General features: G+C 47.4%; 4 protein-coding genes across 4 annotated transcripts; 3 read left to right on the top strand and 1 right to left on the bottom strand.

Annotated features, from left to right (window-relative positions):
• Positions 1-116: 116 nt before the first annotated feature.
• FOXG_22234 (uncharacterized protein) lies at positions 117-496 on the top strand (the record flags this gene model as incomplete). The annotated part of the gene is made up of 2 exons (XM_018402633.1): positions 117-396; positions 450-496. The coding sequence occupies 2 exons, from the start codon at positions 117-119 to the stop codon at positions 494-496; spliced, it is 327 nt and encodes a 108-aa protein (XP_018256480.1).
• Positions 497-2,275: 1,779 nt separating this feature from the next.
• On the top strand, positions 2,276-3,097 carry FOXG_22235 (uncharacterized protein; the record flags this gene model as incomplete). Its single annotated transcript, XM_018402634.1, has 1 exon — positions 2,276-3,097. The coding sequence occupies one exon, from the start codon at positions 2,276-2,278 to the stop codon at positions 2,540-2,542; it is 267 nt and encodes an 88-aa protein (XP_018256481.1). The 3' UTR covers positions 2,543-3,097.
• Positions 3,098-3,172: 75 nt separating this feature from the next.
• FOXG_22236 (uncharacterized protein) lies at positions 3,173-4,603 on the bottom strand (the record flags this gene model as incomplete). Its single annotated transcript, XM_018402635.1, has 3 exons — positions 3,772-4,603; positions 3,406-3,720; positions 3,173-3,358 (listed from the first exon to the last, which is right to left on the bottom strand). The coding sequence occupies exons 1-3, from the start codon at positions 4,390-4,392 to the stop codon at positions 3,173-3,175; spliced, it is 1,122 nt and encodes a 373-aa protein (XP_018256482.1). The 5' UTR covers positions 4,393-4,603.
• A 2,668-nt stretch (positions 4,604-7,271) lies between these two features.
• FOXG_15863 (uncharacterized protein) lies at positions 7,272-7,727 on the top strand (the record flags this gene model as incomplete). The annotated part of the gene is made up of 1 exon (XM_018395976.1): positions 7,272-7,727. The coding sequence occupies one exon, from the start codon at positions 7,272-7,274 to the stop codon at positions 7,725-7,727; it is 456 nt and encodes a 151-aa protein (XP_018256483.1).
• Between the last annotated feature and the right edge of the window lie 4,907 nt (positions 7,728-12,634).

Consider the following 12,634-nt stretch of genomic DNA (forward strand, 5'->3'; position numbering starts at 1 on the left):
CATGGCTCAGACTCGTGTCTTTGAGCTTACAGCTGCAGCTACCTTTGTACCGAATGATCCATTACAGAGCTTCATCCCATTAAGGGTATGAAGGAAGGCAACAAAAGCATTTCAAAATGATGGGCCATTTGAGTCCTGACTCCCCATCTCCCGGCTTCGGCGTGGATGAGTACCCTATTCCCGAGGGTGCCGAAATCGTTCAGATTCAGATGCTATCACGCCATGGCGCACGATACACAAATCCTGGCTCCGATGTGGCAGGGCTAGGTGAGCGCATCGCCAATGCCTCAGGCAAGTTTAATACTAAGGGACCTCTGGAGTTTCTCATGGACTGGAAGTACGAACTTGGACAAGACATTCTAGTCCCCAGGGGGCGCCAAGAGCTTTTCGAGTCTGGTGAGCAAACATGAACGAAGAACCTTGATCTTTGCGCTAATTCTATGCGGCAGGTGTTCTACATAGTTACATGTACCATCCAGGACCACCTAATGCATAACCCCACCTAATGCATAACCAAAATTTCGCTCCTCCCATACAAAATCCAAATTTTCAATTACATTATATTTAGCCAGGCATGAAGATACTCGCGAACGAAGACCTGCACTATATTGCTTTTTTCATCGAATTTTCATATCGGCTTGAATTTTTCCCGTTCCGCCCTGTAGCCTGGCTCTCTAGCCCTTTGAATTTTGTCGCATTTCACCTCATATACCCTAGGCAACTCTATCCACTTAAGCCGAACTTTTACCTAATTTACTTACCATAACCCCTTTTATAATAGTTCGCCGTTATTATACCGAAGATAACGTAGCTGAGGCTATATTCGATACCACCGATAGAGGCCTCTTATAGAATAAGGCGGCCTAGAAACGTGGAGTACCTCAGTGGACCATTTCGAGACGACTTTCCGGTTAAGCAAGCAGGAATGAATATATCCAGGCCTACCAGCGTATCCCAAAGAGCCAGGAGGAGACGTTTATTCGTTAGGTGCTGCAATAAGAGTCCCTGGGCTATGCTCCCTTGCATAGCCAGCTCCGCGCCTGTATCGAGGCTATCCTTTAACAATAAGGCGATAATAAACCTTTAGGCAAGCACTAGACCACCAGGTTTGTTAAATATCACCTAAGACTATCTACCAATATTAGAAAACGTTAAGAAGCCGCCAGATTTAACAGCTTTACTCCGAAGGCGGTTAATTAGTACTTTAATATCAGGGAGAATGAGTACGGCTAGATTAAGCCTAAGAATATAGTTTATATAGATAAGGGCAGCATAATAGTAGGTTTCGGTAAGTCTTCTATAAGTGCTCTATAGGCTTTTATAAGGCATAGCTAATTGGTTATCCATAAGGCCTGAATAGCCTCGTAATTAGGAGCTCTGACCCGAAGAAGAAGGCGTTATTAAAAGGCGTTTAGTTGCGCACGTAGACCTCGTTTATTAAGGCTATTACTGCAACTGGCCGCTCTTTAAAACCGGGAATTATCTTTAAAGGAAAAGAGCTGCAGAAGCAATAGTTTCTAAACGAATTCGAATTAATAGCAGACTGGCACTATATCACATCCCCAAACGGCTAGACAGACAACCATATTACTCTCGAGTAGTTAAAGGACGTTTATCTACCATAAACAGAGCCTTATAATGCATCAGATGCAAGACTCATTATCCTTAATAGCCACAGGAGCCATACGCAGGTAAGCATTTCGGAGTTTTCGCCGCTAAGTTACCTGCTATAGGGTCTCTAATAAGTAGTCAGGACAAGTAGATGGCTATATACTTTCTAAACAACATCTACTGCTGTTACCTACCAGCATATTATTCCTATGGTTTATAACCATTAGATAATAGAATTTTTAATGTTATCAAAGGAGCATATCAGAAAGAACTCTAAATGCTGGCTAGTTTGACTGATTCTGCGCCGGTTAATAAAGTTAACTTTATCTGGGTATATGCGAAAGCCAGGGAGGCAGGCATAAGGAAAGATATTATCTTATCCGGCTAGAGATTTACTGGAAATTGGCCTATAAATCGTCATAAGGCTCTAATATATCCTGAAATTTAACCGGATAAAGAAAAACTACTAGAAGAGTTCAAGACGCCGAGCCCTCCTCCACTGCACTCAGATGATACGCCGAAAACGAGCCGGCAAGTGAGGGATATGGCGAAACACCGAAGTCGACCGACCAGGTGGAAGCACAGTAAGATCATAAAGGGCTTAGAAGCTTCAGAGATGAAAGTGGACGTTTAGAATGAGCGGATTGCTGGCCTCGAAGAGCAGATGGCCCAGGTGCGGCGAGGTATTAAAAGGAAGGCGGTACCGAACTCGAACCGACGATTCATGACTCTAGCGGAGACTCCGGCGGCTGGAGAAGCTCTTCCTGATTCAAAGGAGGCAGAAATAGAGGTGGATATAGACGAGGAAGTCGAGTCGGTGATTGAGGTGGGTGTCGGATCAGAGGACGAACGTGAGGACTTTACGGTCGTAACAAAGCACTACCAGCGCACACGCAGCGGTCGGGGGGTCAAAAAACCTCGCAGACAGTAAAATTCACGTAATTCTCTATAGAAAATACGAATGGTTTCATTTTTATGGACAAGGTGGTTGGTTTCTGCGTGCATCAAATATTAGATTTTGTATGGGACGATGCTTTTTTGTGCTATGCTTTAAGTGGGGTGATTCTTTAAGTGGTGGCGGACGGTAACAAAAAGAAATAGACCCACAAGTGGCTATCAACATGCATGGTTCCTGGTATCGCTCCACTGATGTGAGGCTCAGGATGATCTTTTGTCTAAGCTGAAACTGGCCTCCTCTCCGGTCAAAACCGTAAATAAATCAGACCCAACGATGCATAGTTGAGAGAAGTGAATTAATGCTAAAAATGCTGCGGATCTACGAACTAAATCCTAAGCATCCATGGTGTATGTAGTAAAGCCTTTGTACAGAGAACGACCTACGTAGGGGGTACCAAAATCAGGCATTAGTAAACGTCGAGATTGTGTGTTGAGGATTGCGGCATGAGCAAGGTGTACCTCGATTACCTAGAAAATATGCACAGGAAAGTGGCCTAGAATGGTTTATTTATGGCAGAGGATTTTGAGAGTTTCTGCACCGTAGTTGACAAATGTGCAGCATGGCCGTTCATGGGCTCAAGCCTCCCTGCACGGACTGTGAGCCTTACGGCCGATGTGGTTCTCCTGGTTTCGGGCCGATCGAGCTTGTTTTAAGTTGACGCTTCCTTTTCAGTTTGGCATGGTGTAGGCCGCATGCATTGCATAGTGTCCTCGCTCCATCAGGTCCGCGGCGCCATTCAGGCGTGTCAATTCGGCTGCATCTACGGCACCTGCTAGGGCGTGCCGTACGCTACCAACATGTTAGTTTTGCACTTTCCCCTTTATAACCAAACTTACGGCTCGTTGCTTCTTGATTTCCGTAATGCTAAATGAGGGTTGGATAGTATGTGTAGAAATGGGCGCATGGTTCTCCCCCCTGTAAAGACACTCCATCTTCACTCCCTCATGAGTTCGCTCGTTCTGAATCGATGTTTGCACCAAGTCCTTCACATGTTCTAGAGAACGCTTAATGAGCTCCATGTTACCGAGCATATCGCTGAGTTCCCATTCTGTCGGCAATCTTTCCGGGATAAGGTGAGTCCCGTGCTGCTCACGAGAAATTCGATTGCACGCTTCGACACAGTTAAGAATGGTGCGGGATGAGGAACTAATCTAGCGGTAGTTAGTGTTGCCGATCTCGTATCTCAGCTTCTTTCAATTTACTAGAGTCAAAGAATCTTGGTAGCTCCAGCTCCCAACGTGCCTATTGACTGGGGCGTCATATATGGCTAGGGGAGCATAATCGTGCCTGGGAAGGGTTGGATACGCGGGCAGAGGCATTTGGCGGCCAGGACGTAGTTGGCGGGGCTGATAGGTAACCGGAGCTGGAGGGTGTGATGGCGGAGATGGGTGCGCATACACTCCGCTGAGAGGAGGGTGAGGTTCCGATGCCTTCTGCTGCTCAGAGTGGTGATGCTGGAAAGGAATCTCCGCCTTGGATGAGGGGCTCCGGCTGCAGTCAGAGGCAGGAAGAAGTGACGGCAGGCTGGTGAAAGGTGACCGAGGAAGATCCGAGAAGACAGGAAGAGCATGCAGTCGGAGAGGGAAGGATGAAGTCGGGAGTAGCTTCTGCAAAAATGGATGCTTCTCGGTCTTGTGTAATGGTTGACGAACAAGTGCGAAAGGCGGGGAAAGGCTGAAACCAGTCTGGATGCTGGAAGGAGGTTTAAAAGTATAAGGGCCTGGCTCGGTGCTTTGAATTACCTCTGAGATGGAGGGCAGCGATTGACGGTTGGGAGACTCATGGTAGTCGTCCTGCTTTCGGGGTTCAATAGAAAATACCATGCTAGAGATGCTAGCACCGCACGAGGGATGAGGATAGCCCGAGAAGAAAACGGTTAAGTTTGATGGTGAGTGGTCGGTATAGTGAAGGTTGCCGTGGCCGTGGTGGGAGGTTGCCGATACGGTCTCTTGAAAGGACCCCTTGAGATGGACGAATGGTATCGATGATGATGAGAACGGTATGGTTGGGAAAGACTCTCTGGGCGAACTGATTGTTACCATGGGGCAGGACAGACATAATTAAGAGAGGATGCTATAGCAGCTCTTATATTGGGATTCAGATGGATTTCACTGCCTGGCAGAGACAGCCGCTTTCATAGCAGGTCTGTCAACTACCGATCTGGCCTAGTTAGACCCTGGATGGGGTCCCATGCAAGGCGAAGGCGGGGTCCGCGGAAATATCAATAGGCATGATGCATGCAAGTCTTACGACCGTGCTAGCGCGTGACAACACGCTTCGGGGACACGGGGCTGGAACTCGATGCGCATTGAACCCCCGGCAATAATAACTACTCAATCTCGACCTTGATCTCATCCAGGGAAGACGATCAGGGTAAGCGAGAGAATTGTACGGATACTCTGTAGCATAGTCAACAAGCGGGGGACAGGACACTGATGCTGTGGACATCCGATTCATGAAATAATCTAGGTGAAAGCCTCATGCTTCTTGCGGCACAATCCTTTGTAGGCTGGGCTTGGGAGGCTGCTTATCCCTTTAGGCGGCACAAACCTCCAAGAGGTCACGTTACCCACTTGACCCCACGTACATAAGAGATACAAGATTTGATAGTCACGATAAAGTCAAATTCGGAGTCGCTCTTCTGCAACGGCATGACTCCTATTAACTAAAGCATATCTAGTTGATAGATGTATCCCGGGACCATTAGACTATGACTGATCCCATACCCCTGTCGTGACCGCCCTGGAGGCTTGTGCCGCCTTAAGTGTGCGTTTATTTGCTTCGCATTCCCAATTGGGCTAAGGCCCATGCTGCTAACTGTCGGGGAAATCGAGGGTCATGAATTTGATGATTTCATGCAGACGGCTGTGAACTCCCTTGCCTAAGGACATTCCAACAGTTTCCGATCGAATTTTCCCTGTGAATCCCTTGGCAAATTAGGAACCCGAACCATACACACTTTTGAAGATGAGAGCCTCTCCCAGGCTAGGGTCCTTGAGTTGCTCGTAACGAGGGTATTCCAGCTATGAGCTGCGCCCAGGCTGGCGATCAATTCAATCTGGGGTGTCGATTAAGTTTAAGCAGGGGTGGCACGGTGTTTCTTGTGGGACGTGCACGCTCGCACGGCTCACTAGCTGATCTTTTGCCCACCAGATGCGTGGTTGAAATGAATTGAATTGAATTGAATTCATCGCCAGCCTGTTTGCGATCCAGAGATGGCCCGAACATTTGTGGATGCCCTTCCCCCAGAAGGCATATACAAATCACGTGAAGCTCTCCTTGCAGCAGTCAATTCCTTGGTGAAGTCTCGGGGATATGCTTTTACTATTGGCAAGTCTACAAATAACACCGAATGGACGGGTCAAGGTGGTGTACGCGTGTGATCGAAACAAACAGCCACTGAGCTCATCTGCCGAACGAGTTCGCCGCACAGCCTCGCGGCAGTATCAAAAACCAATCAGCAGTATCGCAAGGCAAAAGGGCTTCTGCAAAGATACGACAAAGAACTACGAATGATGCCTAGACTTTAAGCAGATGTCAAAGCGTTGTGTGACTGCAACAGGGCCTCGAGAGTGGACGAAAGAAGAAATGATGACATATCTGGACTGGTGCAGTGTAACAGATAAACGGGTTGAAGCCCAAATTACGAGAGAAATGGGTAGCCACCCACTAGCAAACAAGAGGACAGGCATGAAAGAGATCTGGGAAAGTGCAGAAAAAAGATAGCAAGGAACAACAAGCCTTGCATTCTAAGAGTAGCAAGGTTGAACGGTGTATAATAATGAGGATGTGAATACCTAAGATGTATTTTTTGGTTTGTTTTATTATTTTTTTATTTTTTCCACAATAGCAAGTTCTGTGGGTATAACATGAAAGTATACCATACGTGAATGAAGCTTATTATGCACGGGAAGAAATGTCTTTCAGGGCTTGCAGGTCCAAAGAGCGTCTCGCACGCACCAATGGGAGGAGGCATTCTGTCGCGATTAGTCAGTGGGCCCGCCCAGGCGCCCTAGGATAAATGGGCGTCCGGGTGCCCACCCATCAGTCGCTGTGCGGCTTGCCCACTGACGGGGGGCTGTGTCTCGAACATACTGGCCTTGTGCGCCTAGACGGCGCCGGATGGGTGCGACTTTGGCTACTACCATTTAGACATGCTCTCAAGTTGCATCAAATATATCACCAAGACTTTTCCAAGCCGAGACAGAATGCTGCCACGTGTCTTACCTGCCATCGGCCAAAAGAAGCCATGTACGAGGCCATGACGAAAGATAAAACATCACACGACGTGCATTGAAGTGAAGGATTTGCGGGTGACCCCGGTGTTGGAGGTTAGTGACGTCATTTGATTGATAAAAGAACAAAAACAGAAAAGATCGCTCGCTAACGATGGAAGATCTACATGTAATGCATCCTCTTATGTAGAGAGGTTGTCTGCTGTTGTGCTATCTTAAGCCTGATTAGGACATGATGCTTCTCTACTTTATCCCTTTCTGCTTTTGTAACATTCCTCCCTACTATTGGTTGCTACGAAGTTATATCCTTGACGGCCCTCTAGCACCTTGAAACTGGTAGATTGCTCGTCTGAAAACCTATCTTAACCCTGCGGCATAGGGGAAAGTGTCTTGAGTATACCTAATCCTTCTTGTCTACCAATCCGAGCTCTCGTTACCGCAGTTGCCCTCACATATACACAGACACCATGGCTTTCGATCTCTGGACTTACCAATTTTGCCTTGCCTGCGACAAGCAGGTGCAATCCGACGCTGCAACCTACTGCTCTGAGCCTTGCCAGATGATAGACTCAGAAAGGGCAACGTTGCCGCCCAGCTCGCAAGTGAGCTCCCTTGGATTCCCTCCGCCTCCCACCGAGTTCTATGTCTCCTGGGCGTATGGCCTAAGTATCGCACGATCCTGCGAGACTACGGCTCAGAAAGGGCACTGGATCCATTATATGATGCCCGATACTGAGCAGGTCAGCTCTTTTGTTGCAACTCAAAATCTCAAACACGCAAACTCTCATAGTAGCCTTGGCTCCATGCAGAGCACGTCCTCCACGCGCAAGGCAGGTCACCTGTCAAATAAGGCGAAGATGGAACTGCGAGCATACGCTGTCTTATTCGAGCAGGCGACAGTGCAGCGGAGGCGGTCTTACTAGCCAGCATTGCTGCGATGTCTTGCGTTCAGCCGACATACTGCATCATGTCTATGTATACCTCAAACGGCGGGCCCGAAGGCGACTGGGAGGTTTATGCGACAGAGAGCGGGATTCATTCCAAACTCGCTCGTCGGGCGACATATAATCACAGTACCTACCTCACTACGCCACTTTTCTCGGCGACTTTTACTGCAACAAGATGGTAAATTTATCTGGTATAAAACATGCCGTTTCCACCTTATCACTATTGTGGACAGTTTGACTCCAATTGTGGTCTGGGTTTTGTGGGCGGATAGTACTTATTTGAAAAATAAGGTTCTCGTAGATCACCGCATTTAAAACGCATTTGTCGCAAAAGGCCCACGAGCTGGAGCGAGCCATGTATGACTTCTCCAAATAGGTTATCGCCCTCAGCCTTGTAATTGATATCTTTGATCATGGCACATTGAAAGTGAAGCCTAACATCTCCAGGCAATGCAAAGCTGATAGCAGCAGGCGTTGGTGCCCATGACCAGGAAGGGCCTATCAAGGTGACTGGGGGGTTTCATACCTAGGTGTGCCCGCCTTGCCTGCCAGCTCTGTGGTTGTCGTGTTATAGTGCTGCCATGAAGTGCTACAGAGAAGATCTAAAATTATTGCTTCTCTCCATAGCCTGTTAATATATTGGAAATCCGTTCGGCTCTGCGTTATTTGTGCACTTCGAGCAATTCCGGGCGACCTGTCAGAATGATAAGTAAGATCTCGACGAGTATAGTTCTCTACCAGGTCTTGCCACAGTCGGCCTGTATTAGGCTGAAGATTTAGCATATTGTAGGCCAATATACTATGCTGGTTTCTCTCAGGTGTCGACCCATCTTCGGAAATTGTGTCAATGCAACAATCCCAGACTAGCTCTGAGTCTGTATAATGGACTATTCTTGTTGACAGTACATTCTCCTGAAAAGCCCACCCACGTTTAGAAAGGACCAAAGTCGTGCACTAAACTTTCCAGTTTCTCATAGCTGTAACTTCTCTCCTGGATAACAATGTTTCATATTGTTCCGTCGACCAACTCATATTCTTCAACAGATTGCGTTATTCCCCGCCTGACACGAAGGATTCCGCTTTGTGCATGGGATGCAGCAGATGCAGCTATCGTAACATGTGCATTTTTGAGGCATTCACCCATTTTCGCCGATTCGGCCTCCCAATTTTGCAAACTGTCTTGTAAATTATAATGGCTGTCCACCCAAAGGTAGTCAATTGCAAGTTCCATTGTACTATAAACAACGTCACGAATTGTTTAAGGCAATTGCGTTAAAGATATACCTTTCTTATGCTTTTATAATGAAGTAGACGTTATCTTCAAGAGATTCTAGCTATCACCTCAGCAATAGCTCAAATTTGCGTAAGGACCGTGAATATTCCCTGCGTCGTGTGAAGTGGGCTCCTCACTTGGCTTTCCGACGACAATAATACGCTTTGGCAACGGGAGAGCATTTTGTTGAATGCGACTGCGATGACGTGTACGGCAATTTTCGAGTCAGTCTTTGATAAAAGAAAAACATTGGCCGCTATTTGAGTTGATAGTAAATGGAGATACCATCCACAACCCCTCTTTCGCCAGGCAAAATAAAAAAAGATTTCCACCAAAATTCATTAACTTCACTTACACAAAAGTCAGCCTAAATATATAGCTACTTAAAAGAAATTATCTCTATTTATTATAAAAATGATTAGATGTGATGATTCTGACCTTATAAGGTTGTGCGGGGTACGTGATCTATGCATGCTTTGCTATGGAAATGCCGTAAGTTTGATCACTAAATTCCTCACCGCTCTTTGCCTTGTTTTTTGGTCTTTGTCTTTGGCAACGACATGAAAATGCCTAGACCAAGACTTCGATGGAAATACATAGAGGACGGCATGGCAGAGGCTATACTGGATGTTACTGACAATGGCTTTTCACCCCCTCAAGCCGCTCATAGACGGGGAGTGCCCGAAGGACTTAATCAACAGACTTCACGGCCCCGCGGCCGTGAAAGAGCAGATCCACCCTCATCGACAGCTGTCTAGGAGACAAGAGGATAGGCTGGCTTTCTGGATTCTCCGTCAGGGGTCTTAGGCTATGCTCCGTCCCATAGTCAAATCCGCACTTGTGGCATGGGCCTGCTGAGACAGCAGGGCGAACATCCCGACTTAGGACGGAACTGGATGATCAAATTTATTAATCGCCGCGCAGATCTAAAAACCAAGATGGGTAGACGTCAAGAAGCCAAGAGGTTCGACTCTTTCACACCTAGAGCGGTTCATTGGTACTTTGATATTCGGGATGCTGAAAATGGGAAGGACAATAAGGATGTAAAAAGTACTTCAATCTCGCAAATTATGCTCTTGACCAGGTATCTTATTAAGTCTCTTTTTATCGTTAGCTTATTATTGGCCAAGGTACGCCCACAAGCCTTAGCACTGTCCAAGGGATAGGAGCACATTATGGCGAGAAATGGATACTTGAACGCAGCTGCTGGTCAGTAATATGGCCAGGGTCAACTGTTGGGAATACGTTCGTCCGGGGCACTGGAAGGACTGATGAACTCGTCGATTGTAGTGGAGTCGCAGATGGCTTAAACCATACTTTACGCCTTACCGTCTTCGTCCTCGCCTGCATGCTGGCAGACTTTCCCGGGGTGCCCATGCGGGGGCCCCTGTGTTGCTTGCAGAAGCTCTTATCATCATAAGAACCAAATTCTTGTCTTTAATCGAGATCTGAAGATGTATTTATTGATCAATTGCAGTGATTTGTATATGAGTTTGGTTGTGAAAGGTTGGTAGTTGAAGCTATTTGTACTCCGCTCGTACTGCTGTGATGACAGGGATAGGGGTGGGGCAGGGTACGGATTAAAACCTTGTGAGCTCTCAGGAGATATTAACGCACCTTGGCCCCGCGCACGGTCCAGTTCTTGACGTTGCATCGTGGCAGCACGAATCGTGCCGCACGAGTGAAAGCTGCCGCACGGGGAATCAAGAACGGGGACGACTGCGCCCGTAGCAGAGAATTTCCGGCGCGACGACACTTTTTCTGGAATGAGTAAAAGGCGGGCTTTGGCGTCCGTATCAACATACCTTTGCTAACTACCTTCTCATGGTTGGCTGCTGTTTAGCACTACTGTCCCTAACTCTTGATAATGATTATATCCCGGAAGTATATATTCTAGCCACTAGAGCGACCCTTGCGCGGCTACCCCAGAGGTGATCCAGTTGGGACGACCCGTACCAGTTCGCCAGCCAGGCGTTGCATTACACACACTATATCCGTAACAAGCCAGCCGTACACTCCGACGTCGCGGGCTCCTCACGTCTCTGTTACCGATGGCCTTCAAAGATCTCCTTTTGGCAGCTTTGACCTATGCTGCCCCTGGTCATTGAGCCGAGATCCCACTCAGCTTTTTATTTCATAAGTATCGTAAGCCTCTGCTAGGTAACCTTCTCCAGTGTTATAGACATAATAGATAGCGACAGGTTAACAATGAGGTTGAGTTTCATGCTAGGAAATTTTGCCCTAAAACACCGTCTTGATTGCGTCTTAGTAACCTTTCTCATCGCCGACCATCCGCCTTTCTTAAGCGCAGAGTAAAGCCTCGTCGCCACATTGGTTATAATGACATAGATATGCGATAACCTTAACCTCAATGATATAGGGATCAATGTAGCTAAGTATATCCACTGGTCTAAATGATAAGCTGCATAAGGCCGATTCAACAATTTTTCTGTACTACCACTCCATTCCTTCGATTCTACGAATGGTTATAACGGCCCTGCGACGGAAAGCTTCGATCGCAGTGCCACACATTCGGTTTCGTTCGAGTATTCGATGCTGACGGGGATCTGTAGAAAGATCGTCGTCAGCGGCGAGTGCATATTGTAACCTTGAACCTTTTAAACCTTTCGTTTGTTTCTTTGGCTTTGATCCATGAAGGGGAAACTCACTCACTCCCACGTTCGAACGCGAGGCTCGGGCTGAAGAGTTGGGGCAGCTATGATGATAGCTGTGATAAGAATTTCTCCAGATGACGGCAGCTTGGACAAGAATTGTGACAAAGCTGCACACTGGCCGGTTCCCCTCTTTCCTCATTCAGTACCAATCAATTGAGAAAACATTCCGGCACGATCCGTGGCAGCAGCCAACTGGGGATGTTTGGACCCTGGCAACTTTCATTCACGAACCTTCCCTTGCTTTCTAAGTTTCTTGGCAATGTATTCTCCTGTCGCCCGTCGCCTCATTGCCGAGGTACGTACACTCACAAACCTAGCTCAAAAAGCCCCAGATGCTCTTCCTTCGAGGTTGCACAACGGATGAGAACCGTCTGCGCACCGTGACGCGGCTACCACGACCTCAATCTCTCCCAAAGAATGCCTTCCAGTCTCAATCAGTGGTGACACTATATATAAAGGAATCCTCCGCTTGCTCTAATTAAGTCCTCTCTACTTATAGTTATGCGCCGTGATAGTACGGCTTCTTTCCTGGGGACTCTAATTTAACGCTTGTCCTCACCACCGCGGACCCATGGAAAGATGTGCAATTACATCTATGTGAGCACTGCTCCGATTGTCACGTTCCTTACTGACACCTACCCGGCACAGAAAGAGCTGAGCTGTCAGCATTATTATCACCTAGTGCAATCGTGGTGCCCCAAATATATTGAGACGGAGCGAAGGTGCCTACCGACGATTGTTAGCAGGCAGTATTGGTAAGCGTACTTTGCATCCTGGCTATTTCAGCTACCTGACTGCCTTTCAGGGGTAACGACATCTGTGGTGAGTTCTCACGCAACAGTATCACGAAAAAGTCGGGTATTGATAAACATCATGGCCAGCTGCCTGCCGCGAACAGCAGCAACCCAGCAAACGCACATCGTCCATGAGGAGGA

This window comes from Fusarium oxysporum, chromosome 2, assembly GCF_000149955.1.
Source record: "Fusarium oxysporum f. sp. lycopersici 4287 chromosome 2, whole genome shotgun sequence".
Classification (NCBI taxonomy): domain Eukaryota; kingdom Fungi; phylum Ascomycota; class Sordariomycetes; order Hypocreales; family Nectriaceae; genus Fusarium; species Fusarium oxysporum.